At 42.7% G+C, this 27746-nt stretch overlaps 2 protein-coding genes across 5 annotated transcripts in view; one reads left to right on the forward strand and one right to left on the reverse strand.

The window, feature by feature from the left end:
* Acaca (acetyl-CoA carboxylase alpha) overlaps positions 1 to 15720 on the reverse strand; it is a 264876-nt gene extending 249156 nt beyond the window's left edge. For 3 of the 4 annotated variants that reach the window (XM_076936129.1, XM_076936128.1, XM_034504319.2), the window contains exon 1: positions 15326 to 15716. Coding sequence is in view for 2 of the 4 variants with exons in the window: in XM_076936128.1 (XP_076792243.1) it covers positions 15326 to 15369 (44 nt within the window). In the remaining 2 variants the exon portion in view is untranslated. Of the gene's footprint in view, positions 1 to 15325 lie in introns of all 4 variants that reach the window. The other variant, XR_013111129.1, reaches the window with a different exon arrangement.
* An 89-nt stretch (positions 15721 to 15809) lies between these two features.
* The window catches only part of Tada2a (transcriptional adaptor 2A), a 48202-nt gene continuing 36265 nt past the window's right edge, over positions 15810 to 27746 (forward strand). The window contains exons 1-4 of the mRNA XM_034505591.2: positions 15810 to 15926; positions 17666 to 17784; positions 23495 to 23601; positions 26742 to 26801. Coding sequence (XP_034361482.1) covers positions 17760 to 17784; positions 23495 to 23601; positions 26742 to 26801 — 192 coding nt within the window. The 5' untranslated portion in view covers positions 15810 to 15926; positions 17666 to 17759. The remainder of the gene's footprint in view (positions 15927 to 17665; positions 17785 to 23494; positions 23602 to 26741; positions 26802 to 27746) is intronic.

A 27746-nucleotide genomic window follows, 5' to 3' on the forward strand; every position in this document is an offset into this window, starting at 1 on the left:
CCAAGGTGCTATTCGGTTTTTAGGAAAGGTAAATGAAAAAGAGCCCACCCGGTGATTGTTGGTGAAGCTTGAATTCATCTCCCTCTGTTTAGTATAATACTATGTCTACCATTGCCACTACGACACTACTACTACCATTACTACTGCTACAACTGCTACTACTTTGGAGCTTTGAGAAAGGGTCTCTCTATGTAGCTATAGCTAGCCTGGAGCTATCATTAGACCAGGCTGTCCTTGAGTTCACAGAGATCCACCTGCCTATCTCTCAAGTGCTGGAATTACATACATATGCCACCATACCCAACAAATTCATCCCTCAATTCATATTCATTTGTTGTTATTTTTAATGTGTGTGCATACATGCATGTCTGTGCCTATGTGTGGAGATGGAAGGACCATCTTGGATGTCATCCTTAGGAATACTATCCACCTCTTTTGAGACATGAAATTCTCATCAGCCTGGAGCTTACTAATACACCAGTCTGGCTGGCCAGGGAGTTCCAGGGATCCTCCTGTCTCTACCTCCCCAGCACTGAGATAACAAGCTTACGATATCACATACTTTTTTTTTTTTTTCACATGCGCACTGGGGATCAAACTCAGAGTCTCATGCTTGCAATGTGCTGTACAGACTGAGTGATCCCTCCGTCAAGATCTTGTTGGTAGTTTTGAGACAGTCTAATACAGTTGAGGATGACCTTGAACTCCCAGCTTCTTGCCTCTGAGTGCTGAGATTATAGGTGTACCCACCCAGTTTACATCGTGCTAAAGACTGAAGCAGAGCTTCATGGTCACTCTACCAACTAAGCTTCAACCCTAGCTCTGGTTTAGTTTTTGCTTTTGTTTGTCTGTCTGTTTTTAGGACAGTCTCCCTAGCCCAGACTAGATGAATTCATATATGTAGCCCAGCCTGGCCTAGAAGTCATAATTTGTATTCCTGCCTCAGCCTCCCAAGTGCTGAGATTAAAGGCAAGAGTTAATAAACTCATTTTACAGTCTTCTCCCAGATTTCTATATCTTTTATTACTTCTCTCTCCTTCTGATATGTACTTTGTAAAGATTTATTTGTACCACATTGTGTGTGTGTGTGGTGTGTGTGTGTATGTGTGTGTGTGTGTGTGTGTGTGTATGTGTACCTGAATCTGAACTCTGGTCCTCTGGAAAAATAAAAAAAGCAAGTGCTCTTAACTACTGAGCCATTATCCCTCTAAACCATCTTCATTAATATGTGTGTGTGTGTGTGTGTGTGTGTGTGTGTGTGTGTGTGTATGTATGTATGTGTGTATATGTTTGTTTGTAACAGGGTCTCATTCTGTTATCTGCTAACACCAAACTAAGTAGTCCAGGCGGGCCTTGAATTTATGCTTCCATTTCCCAAGTGCTGGGACTTCTAACACTCTTTCTTTTCCTTATCCAAAATTTTTACCTGAATTTTAAGAAATACAGCTTCACTTGTACACTGAAATTTTAAGCCAAATAAACCTGATCTCCCCACAACTTTCCTTCATTTGGTGCCACTTAGCAACAAGTGCTCTTCGGGTTGTAAGTTAGGAACTTTCAAATGGACTCCTGTGAATTTGTGCCACCCAGTGGCTAAAGTAGAAACTGCATCCTGAAAAGGCCAGGGTGGTCATGAGTAACTGCAACACAGGGAAGTCGCAACCAAGGTGAGGTCTATGTTACCCCAGTGGGAAAATACTTCCTAACAGCCAAAGATTGTTCTGCTTTAAGTCTCGTTTTCTAAATGACTTAAAGTAGAATGGGCAAGGTTATATTCCGAGGTGTAGAGCCTTGATCTCTTCAGGATTACATGGTGCCCTGAAGACTCTTCAAGGATCTTACTCAAGTCACTCCTCCTCCCTAATGTGTTAGAAAAGAAGAATAAACAGTGCGGGGCACAGAGTACTTGTTAACCTCTAGAAGAATCAAAGTCTCTGCTGTGAAGACACTGAAACAGAAGAGCCCTGAGCCAGGCATACGGGATTATCAGTAGTCAGAAGAGCCCTGAGCCAGGCACACGGGATTATCAGGAGTCTCTCGTAGGATGAATGTGCTTGAGCATGTCTGTCTAGGGCTATGTCAGGAAGGATTCATGGGTTTTTAAGATTTATAGATTCAATTTTGCTAGACTGAAAAAGACTCTCCAGGCCAGGCATGGTGTGCACCCCTTTAATCCCAGCACTTGGGAGGCAGAGGCAGGTGGATCTCTGTGAGTTCCAGGACAGCTAGGGATAGACTGCGAGTCCCTGTTTCCAAAACAAAACACTATGAACAAACAAACAGAGTCTCACTGTGTTGACTGGTCTGGTCTTGCCTCTACCTTCTGAGTGCTGCAATAAAAAGTGTCACCATACCTGGACCTCTTACCCCTCCACATTCACACACACACACACACACACACACACACACACACACACACACACACACACCTTTGCTGTGAGATGGCTCAGAGTTTAAAGATGCCTGCCCAAGAACATGAGTCCCCATCTTCTCTGGGCCTTACATGGTAGAAAGAATAAACTTTTATTATTATAAGTTACTCTTTAAACTCCACAAGCACATGGCAGGCTCCTCACCCCTGCACAAATAAAATTTTTAAATATATTTTTTTGCGGGGCTGTGGCTTACACGTGGGCGTGGGTCCTGTTGGGCTGAGCTGTGGATCCCATGTGTCTTATGTGACCCACAATTTTTTTTAGAATTTTTTATTTGTTTTATGTATGTGAGTACACTGTAGTTATCTTCAGACACCAGAAGACAGCATTGGATCCCATTACAGATGGTTGTGAGCCACCATGTGGTTGCTGGGAATTGAACTCAGGACCTCTGGAAGAGCAGTCAGTGCTCTTAACCACTAAACCATCTCTCTAGCCCTTTAAATATAATTTTAAAAAGATCAAAACTTTCTTTATGTATATATGTGTTTGCCTCCATAAGTTTGTGTGTACCATGTATACACAGGAGCCCCTGGAGAACAAAGGAGGGCATCACAACCCTGGACCTGGAGTTAAAGATGATTGTGAGCACCATATGGGTGCTGGGAGCTGAACCTAGGTCCTCTGCAAAAGCAGTAAGCACTCCTGGCCACCCTCTAGCTCCTGTGTCACTGTTGTATGTGCAGTAAGCACTGACCACTCTCTAGCTCCTGTGTCACTGTTGTATGTGCAGTAAGCACTGACCACTCTCTAGCTCCTGTGTCACTGTCGTATGTGCAGTAAGCACTGACCACTCTCTAGCTCCTGTGTCACTGTCTCATGTACATTTTATTTCTTTTGTTTTTGCCTTTTGAGACAAAGTCTTAATTAGCCCATGCTAGCCTCCAAATAACTATAGTCAAAGACGGTCTAGAAGTCCTGATCTTCTGCGTCACTTCCAGAGTAGAAGTTTAGGTTCATCCTCAGCTACATCTGCATTAGAGACCAGTATGGGCTACATGAGACTTTGTCTCAAGTTTTTTTTTTTTTTTTATTTAAAATACCTGTCAGGATTTGAGGTTCTAATAGTCTCATCTGGTTTCAAGCACTCGTTTTCACTTTGCCTTCTATGGCTGGATTTCAAATGCTCTTAATGCTTAGACTAAAAAGTTCTATAGAAAAAAACATATTTCAGAAACCTCCCAATTTGTTTTTTACTTATTTTTGAGATAAGGTCTTACTATGTAGCCCTGGCTATCCAGGGTGATCTTGAACTCAAACAGATCCACTTGCCACTGTCTCCCAAGTGCTGAGATTAAAGTTATGTACTTTTATTCTATTTATTTATTATGTTATCTATTTATTTATTTACTTTGAGACAGGGTCTTTCTATGTAGTCCTGGCTGTCCTGGAACTCACTCTGTAGACCAGGCTGGCCTGGAACTCAGAAATCCGCCTGCCTCTGCCTCCCAAGTGCTGGGATTAAAGGCTACTACTCCTGATGTGCTCTTATGTTTAGTTAACATATAATAATTTCACATGTTTGTGGGGGAGTTACTGTGGTATTTCAATACACAAATATAACATATAGGATGCAATAAGGGTAATTACCATTTTCATCACCTTACAGTTTACTCGACTGTTAACTGCAGCCACAAATGCTACAGAAAACTAGAACTTCTTCCTAACAATGTTTCCCTACTCCAAATCCATCCTTTTCCTATCTTTCCTCCTCCCTACCCTTCCAAGCTTCTGTGGCCTCACTTCCATTCTCCATTTCTGTGGGGTATTTTTTGCTTCCACTCATCAGTAGGATTGTGAAGGACTCTACTTTATCAACATGCATGACAAAGCAAGGTGGTTGGGTTGTCAGCATAGCCCAACTCTGTTCTCTTTTCCTTGTTTTCTTTGGGAAATGTGTGTGTGTGTGTGTGTGTGTGTGTGTGTTGATGTCGTTTCTTTTGAGAGAGGGTCCCATGTAGTCCAGGTTAGCCTCAAACTCATTATGTAGCTAAGGCTGGCCTTGAACTCCTCACCTTCTACTTTCACCTTCTAAGTGCTAGAATTGCAGTTCTGTATCACCACATTTGGCCCTATTTAATTCTTTTTGTAAAATTACATCTATTTATTTATTTAATCACATGTGTATTCAGATACCCATGTGTGTGCCACAGTATACATGTGGAAGTCAGAGAACAAACTGGAGGATTCAGCATTCTCCTTCCACCATGTGGGTCCCAGGAATCAGAGTCAAGTCATCAGGCTTGACTGTAAGCACAGATTGCCACCGAGCAATCTGGCTAGCCCTATTCAATTCTTTATGTCAGAACATGAGGAAAAACAAGACAAAATAAAGCCAAGTTATCAACTTCTAGGATCTGTTATGGTCCTACTGTGAAATGAAACCAGCTAATTCCCCTATTCTGCTAGATTGTTATTCTAGATATCTATGAAGACACCACCATGTTAAAATAAACTCAAAATGCAGCAACATCTACACATGGGGGATATGTCTATTTAAAAAGCAAAGGAGTACAAGTTGTTATAATTCAAGCTGTTTGGTAAGCACAGGCATGATGATCACTTGGACTCAGAGTTCCAGGCCACCAGGGAACAACATGGTGAGATCCTATCTCAGAACAATAAAAGCAACAGCCACACCAGGCTACAAGATAAAGCACCTCTGCCCAGACTGTTTGTCTGAGCACAATGAAGACGAACTTTGGCAAAACACTCTGTACCATGCCAGAGCAATGGCATAGTTAGAGAAGTCTCTCCAGAAGCCTCTCCCTGCTGAGCTATTGCCTCTGTCCTCCAGGAGCTCTCTCCCTCTCTACAGAGGAAAGCATCTGGGTTTTATCTATTCTTCAGGGAAATCCTTTCACTCCAATAGGTTGCTTCTTCCTGGTGGTTAATTTTAAGCTTTTAGATCTGTAGACACTAATTACTAACATTTGATGTATACTACATAAGAATAAAGGGCTCTGCCCACTCTGAGGTAAGGTAGGAAAATGAGCAGGTTGATGTGAACCGCAAGCCCCTGCATCTGCTGCCCGATACCTTCTCTAGTCATCTTTTCTGCAAAGTTCTCGACATCTCAAACACATTGAGCTTCCAGAGTGCAATTCAGACAGCATTGCCTTTCAGCAGAGTGACTGTCTTTCACATACTAGCTCAACAGTTACCTCTAACATAAATCAGTCAGGTGTTATGGCAGACACTTGTCATCCCAGCACTTGAAAGTTTGAGGCCAGCCTGAACCATGTGAAAAGGTCTAAGAAAAAGAAAAGCCCTACACCTCATCAAGTTTTCTTATTATTCATGCTTGTTATAGCTGTCTTGCTGGAATTAGTGATGTGTGCCACCCCCTCCCTCCCTCTCTCTCTCTCTTTCTCTTTCTTTCTTTCTTCTTTCTTTCTTTCTTTCTTTCTTTCTTCCCTTCCTTCCTTTTTTCCTTCCTTTCTCTTTCTTTCTTGCTCTCTCTCTCTCTTTTTTTTTTTTTTTTTGAGATGGTCTCTCTATGTAGTCCTAGCTGTCCTGGAGCTCATTTTGTAGACCAGGCTGGCCTTGAACTCACAAAGATCCACCTACCTCTGCCTCTTAGTGCTGAGATTAAAGATATGGGTCCCCATGCCAGGCTAACTGTTTTTTTTTCCTTTGGTGGGGGGGGGCAGTATAAGACAGGGTCATTCTATATAGCCCTGGATGTCCTAGAACTCATTATGTAGACCAGGTTAACCTCAACTCACAGAGATATGTCTACCTCTGCCTTCCATGTGCTGGGACAGCCAGGGCTACACAGAAAACACGAGCCCCCCAAATTTCTCTATGGATATACTCTAAATATACTCTAGATTTCTTAGAGCCATTCTATGTCCTAAATTAATTTCTACCATCTCTGTTATACAAAGCAGTGGTCAGCATGTGGCCAAGAAGCTTGTCTCCCTAACTGTGCTGGTGGCTTACGTTCTTCATGTATCAGCTTCTGCTTCATTGGCATGGAGGTAATACCACCCCCTTGAAGGGGTTTTCTAGGACTAAAATGAAAACACACATACACACACACACACACAGAAGAACACCATACACACACACACACACACACACACACAGAGAGAACAACATCATATACAGAGAGCCTTAAACAAAAGCTATCTTAGTACTTTACTATGTCATTTTAAAGAGTGTGTTTGTGAGTACAAGATTAAATAGTAGAGTTGCAGAGAAAAATGTTGACGTGATTATAGATTCTAGAAAATTAATAAAATGAGCAGTGACACAGTGAAAAAATGTGTTGGCTGTGTGAAAATACCCAATTACAGTCATTTATATAAGCAGGTTAACATTTAAGGCCTAATTATCATGCAGCACCATAGCAATTACACATATCATTAAATATGCATCGGGTTAACCTTTTTTCTGAGCTCCTTCCATTTGATTACAGTAGTAAAGTACTCACTGATCTCCAAGAACAGTCTTCAGCTAATTAATCCTGATACACAAGTCTGCTCACTACTCACCTCCGTGAAACGGAACAGACCCCGAATTCATCTCCACTTGAGCACAAGGTACTCATCTTAGCGCAATCTATTTGCCCCATGACCTGTGAGACAACAGACTCTCGATTTCATACTGAGCAGTGACAAACTCTGTTTATTTGCCCCTTGCTCTCAAAATCTATTGGTTTCTGGAAAATAGGAGACACTGCTTCAAATAACATAAATATCCACATAAATATCCTAGTGCTTGGTGCTACACAATGGAACCTATAACAACTTTATTTAATATTTTATATTATGTGTAAGAACGTATGCACACATATGACTGCAGTGCCCACAGTGGCCAGAAGAGGGCAGTAGGATCCTCCTGGAACTGTATAGATTCAAGGAACCAATTCCAGGTACTCTGGAAGAATAGGCAGAGTTTTTTTTGGGTTGTTTTTTTTTTTTTTTTTTTTTTTTTTTTTTTTTTTTTCCATTTTTCAAGACAGGGTTTCTCTGTATAGCCTTGGCTGACCTGGAACTCACTCTATAGATCAGGCTGGCCTCGAACTCAGAAATCCACCTGCCTCTGCCTCCCAAGTGCTGGGATTAAAGGCGTGTGTCACTGCTGCCCAGCTATAGGCAAAGTTCTTAACCACTGAGTTCTCTCTCCAGCCCCAGACTCCTGATCTTATGCAGTGCTGTGAAAGAATTAAGAGCTTTGTGTACACTAGGCAAGGACTGTACTGACTCTCTCATCCTCACTCTTAAGACTGAATTAGGAATTATCACTTTATATATAAGGAAAGAAAAGTTACAGGAAGGTAGTAGTTGAGATTCTTCTTCTGGTTGTTTTTTATGAGATAGATTCTCACCCTATTCCCTAGGCTTACTTAGAACTAGAAGCAATCCTCCTGCTTTAGTTTCTAGAAGCTAGGATTACCATGGTCAGCCACCATGCCCAGGTTTAACTTGGCTATTTTTTAACACTTTTAATTTAAAAATTTTCCATTCATTTATTATTGTGTACATGTGTACACATGCCATGTAATGCATGTGGAAGTCAGAGGACAGCTTGCAGGAACTGGTTCTCCTTCTACTCAGTGAATTCCAAAGCAGCAAGTGCTTTTATCTACAGAACCATCTTGCTGGCCTGGCTTATTTTTAGTTTTCACTTTAAAGTTGTTGTGTATGTGGGCAGCACGTGTCATGGTACATGTGGAGGTCATGTGGGCAGCATGTGTCATAGTACATGTGGAGGTCACAGGACAAATTTAGGAGCTGACTCTCTTCTTCCACTTGCCCATGTCATTTGGAGATCATGTTTAGAAATCGGTCTTGCGCGGCAAGAACTTTTACCATGGGGTTATCTTACCAGATCTTACTAGATCTTCTGAACTTGGACAAATTCTTAGCAGTGGTAATAGGCAGAGAGACAGGATTCAAATTCAAGAAAGAATCAAAGTCTGTTCTCTCAAAATTATATTTAAAAACCAGGCACGGTGGCACAATCTCAAAACTTGGGAGGCAAAGGCAGAAAGATCTCTGTGAGGTCCAGGTTAGCCTGGTCAACAAAGCTAGTTCTAAGACACCTTAAAAAACAAAATTTAAAAATTAATTATATTAAACCAAGCCAACTTCCTTATAGATATTTCAAACATCCACTGTGCATTCATTCACTGCTTGCTAAGAGTAACGATTGTCATCAAATGATGACAAATATTTTTGGAAGCCTGTTTCGACAGTCAGCAGGTGGAGGCCCTACGTATCAGGCTGAAAGGTATGTAGCTAAGCTGCCAAGTAGACATTGTAGTTTTTCTGAATTTCAGGTCCTAGAATACTGCCACTTGACCCAACTTTTTTAGATTCTATGCAAAGAAAGCCTGGTTGAGTCATGAAGCAGCTATCCTGTACTTTGTTGTAGTTGTTTGTGTTTTTTAAAGATTCATTTATTTATTTTATGTATGAGTGCTCTAACTGCATGTACACCTGAATGCCAGAGAGAACATCAGATCCTATTACAGATGGTTGTGAGCCACCATGTGGTTGCTGGGAATTGAACTCAGGACCTCTGCAAGAGCAGCCAGTGCTCTTAACCACTGAGCCATCTCTCTAGCCTCTATCCTGTACTTTGTGAGGAGGAGAAAGAAGTCAGTCAGATGAAGAAGAGTCAAATGTTTAGGGTAATAACAGCCTGAGTATGTCAAAGCTTTATTTAGTCACCATGACATTATGGAAATTTCAATAACTGAGACTGTTACTAGATGCATCTTAACAAAGTAAGGTTTTTATTTTACTTCTTGTAAATAGCATTTCAAAATAGCTTTACTGGCGGTGTTTTATATTTTTATTCTCTTACTTATATATGTGGTTTCACATAGCCCAGGTTGTCCTCAAACATGCTATAGCTGAGGATAACCTCAAACTCATGCCACCTCTACCTCTTAGGTACTGTGATGACAGGTGTGTGTGGTACCATACCCAGTTTTATGTGATGCTGGGGACGGGACCCAGGGGTTTGCTCATACTAGACAAGCACTCTACCAACTGAGCTACAGCTCTGTCCCGAGTGGGTTTTTTCACATAGTGTCTCATGTAGCCCAGGCTACCCTCAGCTTACAATCCTGCTGCCTTTATGTTCCCAAGTACTAAAACTACAGGTATGTGCCACTATGCCACACAATCCTCCTGCCTTTGTGTCCCAAGTATTGAGAATACAGGTACATACTGCCATGTCTGATTACAGACCTTCTTTTACGTCTGGCCGTGTTACCTTAATGACATGGGCAAGCAAACTTGTTTTCCCTTACTGTAAAGTGGGATACAGCAAGTCCCTGTATCAGCAGCTGCCCCTTCTTCACCCTGTTCATCTTTAGAGCTTATCTTCCTGATGTATAAACCTACCAGGCAGGCTATTGGGTAGGGACAGAGATATTGAAGCGTGTTTCAGCCCTTCTCTGAAGGCTGTGGTGGGGCAGATCAAGTCATATAAGATGTGTAGAAGCATCCTGTGAAGAAAGGGTTTAATTCCCTAACTCTTATTCTTTCTCGGTTTACGTTCTTTATTGACTTAGAGGCCAAACATGGCATCATTTGGTCCTTTACGAGAGGCACCTCACTGAAAACAACGCACCTCAATGCTGTCCCAGTCTTTGGATGACAGCATGGACACTTGCTCTAGTTCTCTAACTCTTCCTACTGAGGTGGCCACAGAGAGGACAACAGGGAGGGAGAGAGAAGAAAGCAATACTCTGAACGTGCAAGACAGTTGGCAGGCCAGCAGGCTCCAGTCAGGGCTTCTGAGAAAGACACCCCGGTGTAGAAGCAGCCAACGCTGTCCTAGTTGAGGCTCAGGCCCTTTGTGAGCCAGGCTGTTCTTCCCTCTGTGGACTGGATCACATTACTGACTAAGTGAAGAGCCCCCATAATGAGCTAAGTGGTCTGATGCAGGATTTGAATCCTCTGCCTATTTTAACTGATGGGGTATATCTCAGTGCTGGACTTGGAGACTTGCTATTAAAAAAAAAAAAAAAAAAAACTTATTCATTTTTATTTTATCAGTGTTTGACCTGCATGTACGTCTGTATGAGGAATAGAGTTACAAACAGATTTGAGCTGCCAGGTGGGTTCTGGGAATTGAACCTGGGTCCACAGGAAGTTCAACAAATACTCTGAACTGCTAAACCATTTTTCCAGCCCTGAGATTTACTTTTAAAAAAAATATACTTGCATGCCCGCCATCTCAGCCAGGTGGGAAATATGGAGGACTGTGTGAAAGCAAGCTTATAGAGTCTTTCAGCATTTAGGGTATAGAAAGTAAGAGAGGCAAATAGGAGGGCTCATGGCTAGGAGCTCTGGCTGGGGCAGCAAGACTACCCAACTGAGGCTAGCCTAAGCTACACAGTGAGTTACAGACTGTATAACAAAACTCTGTCTCACTAGAAGAAAGGAAAACTACATAGACATAACTGATTTATTTTTACGGGAAGGAGGCTCAGAACATGTACTTTTGACTCTTAACAACATCTCCATAGATGAGAAGGAACCAAGGAAATATTTTGTTCCCAACCAACGCGGTCAAGTTACAGAGCCTGACATCAGAAAACAATTTTCCTTGTTAGGCTCCAAGTTCAAAAGTTGACTCTTCACTCAAGTTGTAAAAACAGTGGTCAGGCGTTAGGGAGACGGCTCAGCAGAGGACCCGGGTTCAATTTCCAGTACCCATATGGCAGCTCACAACTGTCTGTATCTCAAGTTCCGAGAGATTTAGCATCCTCACACAGACAAACATGCAGACAAAATACTAATGCATATGAAACTAAAAAATTTAAAAAAAAAAAAAAAAAAAAAAAAAAAAAAAAAAAAAGACCAGGCATGGTAGTACACACCTTTAATCCCAGCACTTGAAAAGCAGAGGCAGGCAGATCTCTGTGAGTTCAAGGTTAGGCTGGTTTACGAAGTGAGTTCTAAGACAGCTAGAAGTGTTACACAGAGAAACCCTGTTTTAAAAATACCAAACCAGACCAAATGGGTCAGTAAGTATGTAGAATTATTCTGTGTCTTTCATTTCCAGATTTCACTATAGAGACGGTGAGTGCAGGAGCAAGGCATGTCTTTGTTCTGAAGTTAACTATAGGGTATGCTGGGCACTCAGAGTTTTGAAGGGTCAGTGATGCCCAGGGTGAAGAAAAGCCTTCACTTGGCAAGGAAGCCAGGAGGTAAGGGTGCATATAAGATTGGGAGGGCTTTCCACGTGGCTGGGGAATAGACTTCGAGGAGACAGACGGAAAAGTCAGTCATGGGTTACATGTAGTTCAGGGACAGAGTTTTTGCCTTGTATTTGATCCAAAGAAACAAAACACAATCCTCCCCACACCACCAAAAGTAAAGTAAAAACAAGATAGATCTTGAAGGGCCTTCCTTCTACAAGGAATGATGCATATATAGATTTATTACACAAAGAGAGACACAGCTTAGTCAATCAAGGCAATATTAATACATAGGTAACAAATACTTAGAAACAAACCAGGAACTGCCTGGTTAATTCAGGAGTTATGGTCATTCTTTTTGTAAGTCATGTTCAGACAATAAAAGTATTTAGTATATGTCTTTTCTAATAACTGATTTATTTTTATTTTTGTGCATTGGTGTTTTGCCTGCACATATGTCTGTGTGACAGTATCAGATCTTAGAGTTACAGACACTTATGAACTGCTATAAGGATGCTGGGAATTAAACCCAGGTCCTCTGGAAGAGCTGTCAGTGTTCTTAACCACTGATCCACCTCTCCAGCCCCAGAGTACATGCCTATTTTATTTTATTTTATTTTATTTTATTTTATTTTGAATTTTTAGCCAGTTGGTGGTGGCAGCACACACCTTTAATTCCAGTACTTGGGAGGCAGAGGCAGGCAGATCTCTGTAAGTTTGGGGCTAGCTCTGTGAGTTCGAGGCCAGCCTGGTCTATATAATAAGTTCTAAGACAGCCAGGACTGTTACACAGGGAGACCTTCTATAAAAAACAAAAACAAAATTTAAGACTTATTTTATGTATATAAGTGCTTTGCCTGTATGTATGTGTATCACTTGCATACCTGATGCATGGAGGTCAGAAGGCACTGGATCCCTCGAAACTGAAATTACAGGTAGTTGTGAGCTACCATTTGGCAAACCTAGGTCCTCTGTAAGAAGAGCCAATGCTCTTAACCACTGAGCCATGTCTCACACATACCCCCTCCCCCTGGGGGTAAAGTTTACCAAGTTTACCAGTAACTTTATCTATGCCTTTTGCTTTTTTCGTTTGTGTTTTTTGAGACAGGAACTCCCTATGTAAGTCTTGACTGGCCTGGAAGCTATGATGCAGACCAAACTGGCCTCAGCTTGCAGCAATCCTCTTGCCACTGACTCCTGTGTGCCAGGATTCAAGGTGTGTTCCACTCTATGTGGCCATACCTTTGTCTTTATTCATTTCACCAGTATCTGCTGGTCCTACCTTTATGGGTGCTGAGGTTACAAAGAGAAAGGGCGGTCTGTTCTCAGGCTGGGGAAAACACAAAGAAACAATTATACTCGTTACACAATTTGAGCCCTGGGCTCTCCACTGAGCAGCAGAACCCTATTGTGATTTCCAGTCAGTGTGCAAAACACAGATCCCAAACAAAACTTGGCTTCTAAGTCTGTCTCCCTTGTATTCTCCCCTTCTCTTCTGACAGTCCTGCCATGCCACTAATACTACTGCTTAGGGAAGACATGGAGGAAAGCACTGATTCTAACAGTGTCACCTTTCCTTTCACTGGAAAGTGTGTGTGTGTGTGTGTGTGTGTATTTGACCATATGTGCCTCTACACATGGAGGACAGAGGTTGATGTTGGGTGTCTTCCTCAGCTGCTCTCCACCTTGTTTTTTGAGGCAGGGTCTCTCCTGGACCTCATCACTTTGGCTGGCCTGGCTGGCCAATGAGCTCCAGGGATGTGCCTGTCTCACCTCTCCCCAGCGCTGGGATTGCGGCTGAGTGGAACAGTGGTGCTAGTGATCTGAACTCAGGGCCACATGTACTTCATTGACTGAGGCATCTCCCAGCCCCTTCATTCTATTTTTTGAGACAAGGAACCTGAAGCTCATTGATCTAGCTAGACTGGCTGACCAACATGCCCCAGGGATCCTCCGGTCTCCTTCCCAGTGCTGGGGCTACAGGCGTGTACCACCTTGACTAGGGCACTGAGGTTCAAACTCAAACACTTCACAGACCGAGCCATCCCACCAGACCCTGAAGGTTTTAGTTCTTATTGCATCAATTTTTAAGTTAACAGAATGAATTTCATTACTTGTGTCATTTTCACACCTATGTCATCATACTTTGTTAGATCCCCTTGGATACAATTTAATTAATTTAATTTTCATTCCTCTTGGACATTTTATCATTTTTTGAGTCAGGGTCTTATGCACCAGACTGGACTGGAATTTTCTGTGTTGCCCACGCTGGCCTCCCGTATGATAGGATTACAGGCAAGAGCCACTATACTTTTCTCTTTTTTTGTTTTTTGTTTTTTTGTTTTTTGTTTTTTTCGAGACAGGGTTTCTCTGTGTAGCCCTGACTGTCCTGGAACTCACTCTGTAGACCAGGCTGGCCTCGAACTCAGAAATCCGCCTGCCTCTGCCTCCCAAGTGCTGGGATTAAAGGCGTGCGCCACCACCGCCCGGCTATACTTTTCTTAAATACATTGATCTGTACCCTTCATGGAATTCTGTCACATCCCAATGAGATCCAAAATCCATCCAAAGTTTACCAAGTGATGTGTGATCTGGATCCTGGCTGTTTTCCATCAAATCTCTGTACTCGGCTCTGTTCCAGCCACTTTGACCTCCTTGCTCCTTCTCCATGCCAATCAAACCCATGCACCAGGGCCACTGCACCTGCTGTTTCTCATCCATGGTTCTCTCTAGAAATCCACGAAACTTCTGTTTCTCATTAAGTAATTGGATTTCCTCTTGTCTGTTATGTCTGCTAAGAAGCCTTTCTTCCCTATCTAAAGGAAAAATCTCTCTTATCACTTTTATCTCTGGATCCTATTTTATTTCCCATAAAACCACATTATGAGGCATTTTTAATATTTATCATTTGTATATTAATATGCAACACACTTATCTTTTATTGTTTATATATAATACACGAACCTTATGTGCAAGAGAATACACTTTGCTCACTACAAAATTCTCAGCACCTAGAGAGGTGGCTGTTTGTATTTTTGTCAAATGAATGGATTTGGAGATGAATGGATTTGGAGATTCAGTAAATGTGAAGCACCCTATAACACCGTTTATTTAACGTGGTGGGGGTGACTTTCACATGCGGATTTTTAATATTTTTTCTTTTCTACTGGTTGTTTTTTTGTTTGTTTGTTTGTTTGTTTTGAGACAGATCTTTCACTTTGCAACCCAGACTGATCTCTAACTCAGGGCAACTGCCCTGCACTCTACCAAGTGTTGAGGCCACAGATGTAAGTCACTAACTACATCCAGCTGCAATTTCTTTTTTTAAATTCTAACAATGGACTTATATTACCTGTGTACCAAAAAACTAATCAAGATACCACACGGGCAGATATCGTATAAATGAATTCCAACAGAAATTGGGCAAATCTATGAATCAGATTTTTAAATAGATACACAGCATAATCGTTAAGATCAGCCATGGCTGGGATCTCTTCCCCAGCATTTGGTTGGTAGCACTGTGATCCTAAGTTATATATTTCAATGCCTAAATTTCCTCAGCTGGACCATGAGGACAGTAACAGTGCCTCCCTCAGAAAGTTGTTTTAGGCGAGCCCTTATGTGTGTAACCCGCTTCGTACAATGCCTGGCATGCAGTCAGGAAGGAGTCCATAAACGTTAAGAATCTATATCAGTAGTAATAAGAGATGTTGGGACATACCTAGCCCTCAAGAGTGACATCAGAGCGGACCACCACATCATCATTGCGCTTCCATGTGGGCCTCTGATGCCCGGAGAGGGGATGTGTCTTTCCAGAGAAGGCAATTTCGACGTCCCAGAAGCATCAGAATAAAAAGGACCCTCGTCACCCCTCAAGTCATTCAGTCTGGGTATTCCATGAGTGGCACGGCTCGGCACGGGCTCGCCATCCTCCAGCCCAGTGCCTGGGCAGCCTCAGTTTCCTTGCTTGCAACAGAACTGGAATGGGATTGTTAAGAAAAAAATCCAGACTGAACCAGCCGAGGCCGCCTTAGAGCACGCCACTGGACGCTAGTGGTGACGGGGAAAGTGACAGCAGGTCAGACTTCAGGGCCCACCGGCTAGCAGCCAGGTACCATGCTCCCCATCCCGGGGCGGTGCCACTGGGACCCGCCCGCCGCCCGACTGGAGGAGGCGGGACAGCCCCGGCGTGCTAGCGGCTGAGTGACACGGGGCCGCGCACGTGATTCGGGGCCGCGCACGCAGTCCGTGGCGCGCACGCAGAGTTTGCACAGCGCGCGCAGCGGCGGGCTCTTCGGCGCCGAGGTGCGGGACGTGGCGAGGTGAGGCGTGGGGCTGAGCGGCGGGAGCGAAGGCACGCGGGGTCACGAGGTGCGGGCTTGCGCTGCGGGGCCACGCGGCGGGGGAAGTTGGCGCGGCCCGGCGAGTCTCGAGCCCCTCCCCCCTGCGGCTGGTGGTGCCGCAGCTCGGTATTCCCGGCTGGGCGGTGGAGCGCGGCCCCGGCCCACCTGACCCGCCGAACCCCCACGTGGGTCTCTGCGAGCCAGTGTTGAGCACCGTTTTGGAGCCGAGGCCCGGATATACAGTGACTTGCCCAAGACCATGCAGCTGTAAGGATGCTGTCTGCACAACTGCCAAGCCCGCGATTCCCCTGTGCTCCTCATGGGGTCCTGCCCCTCGATCACTTCCTTGCTCCCTCTAGTAATTAATTTAAATGTAGCCCATCTCTCAAGGATGTTATTGTCACTGCGAGGTCTTTTAAGGAAGGAGAGGAAGGAAGATTTTGATTTTTGCAGCATTGTGCTCTGCAAAAAGTGTCTTGTCAGAACGTATTGTAGCGTCTTTGACAGTGTAAGGGTCTATTTGATAGGGCCCTGCTGTTCACCAGCCTCTAAAAGTACTGTGCAAGTACCCCAATCTTTAGCGCTTCTTTTTCTAGGGAAAAAACTGTCTGTGTCAAGAGATTGTTAGGATTCCAAGATAGAGTCCACGAACGGTGATTCCATTCGGTACCTGGCATATAATGCTGGCTATTGTTTTATTCCTGGGTATATAATATGCCTTTGTTAAATTCTTTTTTTTAGGCAGCCTGATGTATCGGGCCAACCTTGACCTTAATGTAGCCAAGAATTTCCTTGAACTGATCCTCCTGCCTCTACCTCTGGAGTACTGTGTTTACTTGCTTATTGGATGCTGGAGTTTGAATAAAAAGCATCCTACATGCTAAACACCCTACAGCTAGCTACTGAGCCCACAACATTCTTCTTCAAAGACCCACTTTTCTTGCAACTATATAGAGGAAAAACCTCTACCCTAAGTAGCCAAAAAATTGGCCCTCAGCCTTATTATCAAAGCATTGCATATACTTTGTATATTAGTCCCAAAGCTAAAACTGTCAAAGTGAAAAAAACTATTTCAGGAGAAATGAAAGTAATCTACCCTTTTAGAAAACTAACATTTATTTGTCCAAATTGATGTGTGCTTTGTTTTGGTTTGGGTGGTTGGTTTGTTTTTTCTCCAAGACAGGGTTTCTCTGTGTAGCCCTGCCTGTCCTGGAACTCACTCTGTACTTTAGGCTGCCTCTGGTTCCTTAGTGTTGGGGTCAAAGGTGTGCACCCACACTGCCCAGCTTGTTTTGGGTTTGGGGTTTCAAGCAGTCCAAGATAGCCAGGGACAACATTGAAGTCCTCCTATTTCTACCTCCTATTTGAAGGAATAAGTTACTGATCGATATATGTTGGATTCCAATAATAAAGTTCAAATTTATTTTTTGAGGCAGGGTCTCACTATGTAGTCCTGTCTGGGTCAGAATTTTCCATGTAGACCAGGCTGGTCTTGAACTCACAGAGACCTATTGTCTTCTGCTTCCTGGGTACTAGGATTAAAGATACATACCACTACACCAGCAAGTTCCAGATTTTGTAAGGAGGGTGTACTTTAAATTTTGTGAGTGAGGAGGTCTGAGTGTTATGGTTGACAACCAGGCCGTTGCCCTGTCAGTTTACTAAAGTAAACCTTGGGATGGTTTTCTGATCTGTGTGGGTCTTCTCTTTGTTCATAGGGGATTGTGAGATCGTTAATCTTTGGCAACTTTTGAAGTCTTAAAGAAGCTCTATATCAAAGAAGATCAACCCGCAGTCTCTGTCAGCTAGAGGATGGACCGTTTGGGTTCCTTTAGCAGTAAGTACAGTGGGACAAGTCTCAAGTGACAATGAATGTCCAACTAAAGTAGAGGATGATCAGGAAGGCAACGCCTTTGAAGTTGAGTGCTAATGCCTGAAGGAATTATGAATAGCACATAAAAGTCAAATCAGACCATACCTGTCTGTTGTTTGCCTACTGAATGTGACACAGCTTCATCACTTAGAATAAAGCCAAGCTGAGTGGACTAGCTACCGTAGATTGATCTATTAAATAAACATGTTTATTTTGAACCTAGGGTCTCATGTAAATTGGCTAGCCTGGAACTGGTTTTGTAGCTAAGGATGTCCTTGAACTACTTATTCAAGTGCTGGAACTTCACACTTGTACCATCATTGGATTTCAAAGAAAGAGAAATCACAAAATTGGCCAGCATAGACACAGACACGCACATACATGTTACACAGTCACGAGGTAGATGTTCATTAGTAAGAACCAGAAGTGTGTTTTTAAGATTTGTTTCTTGTTGTTTTATCAAAGGCACTCTGCATTTTCCCTACATATATTCAGAAAGTTAGAATCTTTGACACATCCAGTTAGTTGTACATTTTCATTTTACTAATGTTCCAAGTGTAGACTGAAAGTTACTCCCACCTCTTTCCTTTCAGGACAGGGTTTCTCTGTGTCCTGGAACTCACTGTAGATCAGGCTAGCCTCTGCTTGGTAATGTGTCTGCCTCTGCCTCCTGAGTCCGGGATTATTAAAGGCCGGTGCTACCCCCCTCCCCATTATTCCCTCCCTGTAAAACAATTGTTAGGGCCTGTTATGATGCCACATGCCTTTAATCCCAGCACTAAGGAGGCAGAGGCTAGGTAAGCTTTGTGAGTTCAAGACCAGCTTGATCCACATGAGTTCCAGACAAGCCTGGGCTACATAATAAGATCCTACCTAAAAAACAAACAAACAAACAATCCCACAAATAATAATAATGATTTGTGGTTTTGTTCATCTATTCCTAAATTCCCCTCCACATGAGCTGTACTGTTTTGCATGCTTACCTGTCCTGTTTCCCACAGTCCTGATGCAAAGGTTCAAGCTTTGATTGTTAAAGACCATTTTTATCTCTCTCCTTCCCTGCCCAAATCTGTTTTTTGTTTTTGTTCTTGAGGTGAAGTCTCACTTTGTTGCTGAGGCTGGTTTCAAGTTCAGACTCTTAAATGAATCTCTTAGCCTCGTCTCCCCAGTACTTGGCACCGTAGGAATGCTCCACTCACTGTCCCCGGCTTTGTTTTGTTTTGTTGTTTGGCTTTTTTAAAGATGGGGTCTTATTGTATAGCCCTGGCTGACATGGAACTTAGTATGTAGCTTAGGCAGGTCTTGAAGTCACAGAAATCCTTCCTCATCTTCCCCAGGATTTACAGGTGTGGTCCACAATGACAATGTGGTTCTTTTGTTTATGTTTTCCTTTGATAGCGTGGCTCAAACTTGGGGCCTCAGGAATATCAGGAGTATCTTTATATAATAAGAATTTCAGTTGCAGCTGGGCAGTGGTGGCGCACGCCTTTAATCCCAGCACTTGGGAGGCAGAGGCAGGTGGATTTCTGAGTTCGAGACCAGCCTGGTCTGCAGAGTGAGTTCCAGGACAGCCAGGACTACACAGAGAAACCCTGTCTCGAAAAACCAAAAAAACAAAAAACAAAAAAAAAAAAGAGTTTCAGTTGCTAGAGAGAGGCTCAGTGGTTGAGGTCGATGGCTGCTCTTCCAGAGGGGCTGAGTCCAGGCACCATTACCTACATGAGGCTCAGCTATTTGTAACTCCAATCCCAGGGGATCAGACACCTCTTGGTGTCCACAAGCACTGCATGTACACGGTGTATAGACATTGATGCAGACAGAACCTAGTACACATAAAAATCAAGATTAAAAATTAAAGAATTTCAGCTTTTTTCTCTCATGAGTTTGCAAATACTTTTTTCTAGTTTACTTGCTTTTTCAACTGTGTGTGTGATGTTTTTGTTTTGTAAGGATTTATTTATGTGTCTGTGTGTCTCTCTGAGTTTATTTGTACTACATGTTTACAGGCACCAGTGAAGGCCATAAAAGAAAGGATTTGGGATCACCTGAAACTGGAATTAGAGATTTGTGGGTACTGGGAACCGAACCCAGGTCTTCTGTAAGAGCAGTAAACATTCTTAAGCACTGAGCCATACTTCCAATCCTGTTTATAGTGATTTTGCTTTTAAGATTTATTTTTATTTCATTTTTTAAAATTTTTATTATTTTATGTGTATGAGTGTTTTGCCTTTTTGCATTTCTGCTGTGCATACATGCTCAATGCCTTTAGAGACCAAAAGAGGCAAATGGTTGTGAGCTGCCATATGGATGTTGGGAATTGGACCCTGATCCTCTGGAAGAACAGCCACTGGTATTAACTGCTGAGCTATTTCTCCAGCCCCAAAGATTTAATTGTTAATAGTGTGTGTGTGTGTATACACGTACATACATGTGAGTGCAGGTGCCTGAGGAAGCCAGTAGAAACTGTGAAGATCCCATGGAACTTAGGCTACAGGCTGTTGTAGGAAGTCTTTAATCCTCTGGAAGAGGATTATATGCTCTGAACCTCTGAGCCTTGTCTCCAGCCCACTTATAATATTTTTATTGACTTAACCACATTTTTTATGTTTGTTTTTTCAAGGCAAGGTTTTTCTGTGTAACCCAGACTGTCCTGGAACTCACTCTGTAGACAAGACTGGCCTCAAATTCACATCTCTGCCTCCCAAGTTCTGGGATTAAAGACACACACCACTATCAGCTGATTAAATTAGTCATATTCTTTTAAAATTTATTTTTTCTGAATTTTTAAATTTATTTTCATTGTTTTTAATTATGTGTGTATTGATATACACATGTGAGTATGGGTATGGAGGCCAGGTAGAGGTGTCAGATCCCCTGCAGTGGCTGGGAATTATATACCTTGAGTCTTCTATGGAACATTTATGTTCACTCATATATACAAAGTGGATAAATAAATGTAATCCAGATAAATACACTCTCAAAATCCTTGATCAGTCCTCTGTGCACTCAGTAATTCTAGTTTTAGGAAAATACATGGAGAGAGAAATGTATATGCGTGTGTGTGTGTGTGTGTGTGAGATACTGATAAAGTAAACTGCAAGTGTCATAAATGCATACAGAGCCACTAGTAGAGAGCTTCTTAGATTAATTCTCAACCTTTTAGACCCAATTATATTCTTTTTATATTTTTTAAGTCTCTAATTGAAAATGGAATAGGTAAGTACATGATTTTAAAAATAAAAATAATTTCATAATTAATGGAGTAATTTATAATGAAACAATATAATTTATAGTAAAATAGCAAGTGTATCAATATGTTTTTAAGACATCATTACTGCTAGATTAGTGGTACATGCTTGTAATCCCAACACTTGGGAGGCTGAGGCAGAAGGATTTCCTCCAGTTCAAGGGATAGACTGAGTTAGAGAGTTAAACCTTGTCATAAAGGTGGAAGGATGGGGAGCAGGACATTAAAGCTATAGGAGACGCGATAAGCAGTCAGCTGCTTACCCATAGGTTGAATCATGGCATCTTACCGTGAGAAATGCAGGATGAATCAGGCAGCTAGTGACTAAGAAATGTTACAAGCCTTAGTAACTTCTGGTCAAGTTCTGAACAAAACAGTATAACCGCCTGTTGAATTGTGTTCAGTTGTGTTAGAGTATTCAAGTATATTAAAACTGTTAAAATTTCGTTAATGCAGGATCTCACTAAGCAGCTCTGGTTGGTGTGGATCTCGCCTGCTTGTTTCCTGAATGCTGGGATTAAAGGCATTCACCACCACACCCTGCAGGCATCGGGGCTAGGACTTTAGCTCAGTGACTACTGTTACCAACCGGCTTGACTGGCATGTACAGGGTCCTGGGGCAGATCCCCAACACTGTCAAAAACATTTTTTAGCATGTAATACAGAAATAGGTTCTAGGGATTGTAATTGTGAGCTTTGTTTTTCTGTCTAGTTGAATATCTAATGAAATAATTGAAAGTTGCTAAGGACTTAAGTCAGGGCTTTTTGTTTGGTTTGGTTTGCTGTGTAGGAAGGAATATCTTCAGTACTTAACATCTAGAATCCCAGTTCCTATCTGCAAAATGTTCTTAGCGAATCCTACTCATAGCAGCAAAAATCTGCCTTGGATTTTCAGAATGTCTTCCTAGGGAGGTAGTTCAGGTTAGGTTATTGGTGAAGTAAACTGTTAAAAAGGATAGAAAAGGGTCAGCAAGATGGCTCAAGCCTAAGGACCTGAGTTCAATTCCTGTAACCCAACTGCTGGAAGAAAAATGACTCCCCAAAGTTGTCTTCTGACTTCCATATGCTGCTGCTGCTGCACACTCACACAAATATAAATATAAATATAAATAATTAAATGTAATACAAAAAGTTAGGGAGGATCTATACTGATGATATGGAACCACTAGAGCCTAGGAGTTCAGGGCCAGTTTTGACAACTTAAAGCCTGTCTCTTAAAAATAAGAGTTCAGGGGATTGGTAAAGATTGGCATCTGGGCTGGAGAGATGGCTTGTTACTTAAGGTGTCCTGTTCTTATAGTGGGCAAGCAGTCATGTGGCCAGTAACTCCAGCTCCAGGGGCTCTGACACCCTCTTCTGGCCTCTATTAGCACCTGTACTCAAATACATGTGTCACATACAAACATATAAATAGACATAATTTAAAAAAAAAAAAAAAACTAGCAACTAGCACTTAATATTTTATTTATTTTTTATCAGAGGTGGTAGATGGTCAATGCCTGTAATCCCTTCACTTTGGAAATAGAAGCAGGCAGATGAGGAGTTAAAGGTCATAGTTGGAGACTAGCCTGGGCTACATGAGACCCTGTCTCAAAAACAGAGCAAAAGGAGTAAGCTTCAGGCAGGACATTTCTTTACCCTGTCAGTTCTCTCCATGTCTTTATTGCAAAGCAAGTGGCTGTTAGAGCAAAGAGTGGTGCCTGGGAGGGTGTTTAGCTTTACCGAGGAAAAGCTGTTACAGAGCTTGAAAGCTAAACAAAGTAAGTCCCTTCATCCCCCTTCCAAGGCCTTTGTCCCACATTCCCATGGGCAATCACAGAACAATGGTTGCTCTAACTTCAGAGAGGCAGGATTTGGGGCAACCAAGAACAAAGGTATCTGCAGTCTAAGGGCTTTGGAGAATTTATGTGCCCTTTGCCTTCATAGTTCAGAACAAGAGCAGCTGCATGCAGCTGTTTGCCTTTTCCTTGTTATCTCAAACCTAAACACAAAGCTTAAATCCCAAATTGGAATTTCTCCAACTTGTTAAGAAAAAAATTCAAACTTGCAAAGAAGTTGAAAGACCAGGGCTGTGACTGCCTGTGTGCTGCTGCCTGGGTAAAACAGTTGTTGACTTTTTGTCTGGTTTGCTTTGTATATGTGTGCTGTATAGGGAATGTACCCAGTTTTCTTTTCCTTGTGGCAAAGTGAGCTCTGTAAAACTTTAAGACTTTGGTTTATAAGTTTCTCATTTCAGCAGGGACCATCTCTCCCTAGCCTTTGAAGCAATAACTTCTCTGGAGGAAGGAACATGCTGCCGTGTAATAGAGTGGTTCTTGTTTGTGTGTGTGCAATAAGCTCATTTCGCTTCCATGTGTTTGTCACCACAGTTGGTCTTCAGCCATTCATATAGAGTTTAAACTTAGGTTTGTTTTCTGTATGTTCCAGATGATCCATCTGATAAGCCACCTTGCCGAGGCTGCTCCTCCTACCTCATGGAACCTTACATCAAATGTGCTGAGTGTGGGCCTCCTCCTTTCTTCCTGTGTTTGCAGGTAACTAACTCCCTGAGGAGAAGGTGTCTCTCCTGCTCTGTTTTGTGGATACAGAAACTTGGAGTAACTCAGCAGCACAGGACCACCCTGCATGAACTCTCTTTCTATAGGCAGTCTTCCCTGCAGACTTCACCAGGAAGGTCAGGAATGGATGGGTGAGAGAGATGGGACTATTCAACAGAACTTCTCATCTTAATGCTTATCACTTTCCCAAGTAAATTGAAAGATTCGATTACAAGAATGAGAGCTAGCAAGCTGACCTCACTGTTTAACTTGTTAGAGTGGTCTTTGTATAGGTGACAAGGCAAAGTGTTTTGTGGGCTATGTTAGGAGTGATACTGGTTAGGCATGCCAGGTACTACTTTAAGTCATCACTATAGTGCTGGGAAATGAGTAAGTAAATACCTCCATTTTACAGATGAAAGTCAGCCAAAGAAAGCCTAAATAATTTGCTTGTTGGGATTATCAGGTCTTACCCAGTCTAAGACACTTGGTTATAAGAAGCATTGCAGAGAGCCGGGCGGTGGTGGCGCACGCCTTTAATCCTAGCACTTGGGAGGCAGAGGCAGGCGGATTTCTGAATTCGAGGCCAGCCTGGTCTACAGAGTGAGTCTACAGAGGATAGCCAGGACTACACAGAGAAACCCTGTCTCGAAAAACAACAACAACAACAACAACAAAAAAAAAAAAAACAAAAACAAAAAGAAGCATTGCAGAGATGGCAGAGATGGCTCACCGAGTAAAGTGTTTGTTGTGCAAGCGCGAGGACCTGAGTTTGGAACCCCAGCATCTGTGTAAAACCTAGGCATGGTAGCATTGCCTGTAGCTGAGGAGAGCGTGGAGGAGGTAGAGAGACCTTGGGGGCTTATTAGCCAGTCAGAGTAGCTGAATGACAGACTCTAGGTTCAGTGAGAGACCCTGTCTCAAAAATTAAAGTGGAGAGTGGTAGAGGAAGAGTCCCAATTGTGGCCTTTGTAAGGTGTGCATAGGTGAGTGCACCTGCAAACACACGTGCACACGTGATCTCCTTTGAGTTATAAGAGTATATATTAGAATCCCAGCACTTAGGTAAAGGCAGAGAAGGGCAGATCTCTGAGTTCAAGGCCAGCCTGCTCTACAGAGTGCCAGGAGAGCCAAGGGTACACAGAGATACCCTGTCTTTAAAAAAAAAAAAAAAAAAAAAAAAGATTTTTAAAAAGATTATATATTGGGCATGGGGTGCATTTGGGAGAATGAATAGGAGGAAAGAAGATGAAGCCAGCCTGGACTACTTAGCAAACTACTTATTCTTTTCAGTATACCAAAAACGAGAGAACACCCACCCCCACCCCCAAAAAAAACCAATGGCTGTAGGACTATGGTATATATCCATCAGGTTGGTAGTGTCAGTCAAGGCCTGTAATTTCAGAACTTGGAAAGTGGAGACAGGAAGAGGAGGACTTCAAGGCCTGGTTGGACTACTTGATGTACTTGAGTTCTTACCTCAAATAAGACAAAAGACAAAACAAAACTAGAGCATCTTCAAACCATCTTTTGTCGTATTTTTTTTATTGTAGTTTATTAATTTATTTACTTTTGGTGGTTTTTTTTCTCCTTACCTCGAGTTTATTTGTAAAAACAGCATAGGACACTGGTCATCTGCTAATAGTGTGTAGGCAGGTGTGTTCCAGCAGTCCATCTGTCTTCACTCTGGCAGGAGCCTTCTCTATGGGGCCTTCACAGGGGCCTGGGCACCTTTGGGAGCCTGAGCTGGAGCTGCGGCCTCTGCCTTGGTTTGAACCTTGGGCTTTGGTTGGCAGAGCCTTCGACCGTTGGCCATGTAGCTTTGAATCCACTTCCCAAGCCTGGGGTGAGAGATGGAAGCCAGGCGGCTGAGTTTGCGGCTGGGGCCCTTTGGTATCTTGGGCTTGATGGCCTGAGGCTTCACAAGAGCCTTGATGGCCTCTGCGAGTGCCCTGCCTTTGCATTGTTTGCCTGCATCTTCTTCAGGCCTTTCTTGTGCTTCTTGGCAAAGCACATGTTCCTCAGAGCTTAGGGTCAACCTCCCTAAGAAATTCATTTCTTTGTAACCGGGATTTCTTGATGCCATTACTTTTTTTTTCTTTCTTTCTTTTTTTTTTTTTTTTTTTTTTTTTTGGTTTTTCGAGACAGGGTTTCTCTGTGTAGCCCTGGCTGTCCTGGAACTCACTCTGTAGACCAGGCTGGCCTCGAACTCAGAAATCCACCTGCCTCTGTCTCCGAAGTGCTGGGATTTTAGGCGTGTGCCACCACTGCCTGGCTTGATGCCATTTCTGTGCCATTTGTGTGGTGTGGTTCTTGGACTAGGACTAGACCATGTCTGCATGGTAACCAGCAGCCCCCACAGCACCTAGGACCAGAAGAAAACTACTTTTGGTGTTTTAAGATAGGGTCTCTCATAGCCCTACCTGTCCTGAAACTTACTGTGTATGTAGACCAGTCTGGCCTCAAACTTGCAAAGATCCTCCTGCCTCTGCCTCCCAAGTGCTGGAATTAAAGGCATATGTTGCCATGCCTGGCTTTTATTTATAAGATTTTTTTTTTCTTTCTTTTTTTTTTTTTAATTTTTTTTAATTTTTTTTGTTTTTTTTTTTTTTTTTTTTTTTTTGTTTTTTCAAGACAGGGTTTCTCTATGTCGTCCTGGCTGTCCTTGAAGTCACTCTGTAGACCCGGCTGGTCTCGAACTCAGAAATCTGCCTGTCTCTGCCTCCCAAGTGCTGGAATTAAAGGCTTGTGCCACCACTGCCCGGCTATTTTTAAGATTTATTTATTTGAAGTATATAAGTTCAGTGTAGCACTGGATCCCATTACATGGTTGTGAGCCACCATGTGGTTGCTTGGAATTGAACTCACAGCCTCTGGGAGAGCAGTCAGTGCTGTTAACTGCTGAGCCCCCTTATTTTGATTTTTAAAGGCATGGTCTCTTGTGTGCTAGGCTGTGTAGCTGAGTGAGGATGACCTTGAACTTGATTCTTCCAGCTCCACCTCCCAAGTGCTGGGGTTGAATCTAGTGCTGTGTGTGCTTAGCAAGTGAGCTGCCAACCGAGCCTCATCTCCAGCCCTAGGAAAGTACTTTTTAAAGTAGCTTTTAGTAATTTAACTTTTTTTTTTTTTCTTCACAGTGTTTCACTCGAGGATTTGAGTACAAGAAACATCAGAGTGATCATACTTACGAAATAATGGTAATGATGACATTGATGGAAACTTTCATTCCTTTTTCAAGTATTTAGACTGAGAGCTAAGTTTCCTTCTCTATGTATCTCTGTCCTTTTTCTCTTCTGAATTTGATAATTATTTAGTAGCCTTTTTAGTTCTTTGTAAACTATTAAAATATTTCAATATAAAAATGGCTGGAGAGATGGCTCAGCAGTTAAGAGCACTGGTTGTTCTTCCAGACAACCTGGGTTCAATTCCTAGCACCCACATGGTAGCCTACATCTGTCTATAACTCCAGAGGATCTGATACCCTCATACAGACATAGAGGCAAAATACCAACACATATGAAGTTTAAAAGCCCACTATAATAAATAAAGAACCCTGTTATAGCAAGTAAGCAAATAAACAAGCAAACAAATAATAGATTGACATAGCTGGGCGATGTGGCTCCTGCATGTAAATCCAGCTTTTAGGAGGGTTGCCATGAGTTCAAGGTGATCGAGGGGTGCAGTGTAAGACCCTGGGTGGTGGTTGGCATGAAAGGGAGTGAGGATGCAATGTGAGACCCTGGGTGGTGGTTGGCATGAAAGGGAGTGAGGATGCAATGTGAGACCCTGGGTGGTGGTTGGCATGAGTGGCCCCAGGCATTTGAGTACTTCATCTTCATTTGGTAGCTATTAGGGAAGTAACTTTTCTGTTGCTGTGATGAAACACCATGGCCAAGGCAGCTTATTACAAGGAAGGGTTTATTTGGGCTTACAGTTTCAAAGGGATAGGAGTCCATCCATCATGTTGGGGAGCATAGCTGTAGGCAGGCAGGCCTGGCACAGAAGTACCAGCTGAGAGCTCATACCCTGATCCACAAACAGGAAGCAGAGAGATGCCGGTGACAGAAACCTTATGCCCACCTCCAGTGACAAACCTCTTCCAACAAAGGCCATGCCTTCTATTCCTTCCCATACAGTAACCA

Source organism: Arvicanthis niloticus, chromosome 6 (genome assembly GCF_011762505.2).
Source record: "Arvicanthis niloticus isolate mArvNil1 chromosome 6, mArvNil1.pat.X, whole genome shotgun sequence".
Classification (NCBI taxonomy): domain Eukaryota; kingdom Metazoa; phylum Chordata; class Mammalia; order Rodentia; family Muridae; genus Arvicanthis; species Arvicanthis niloticus.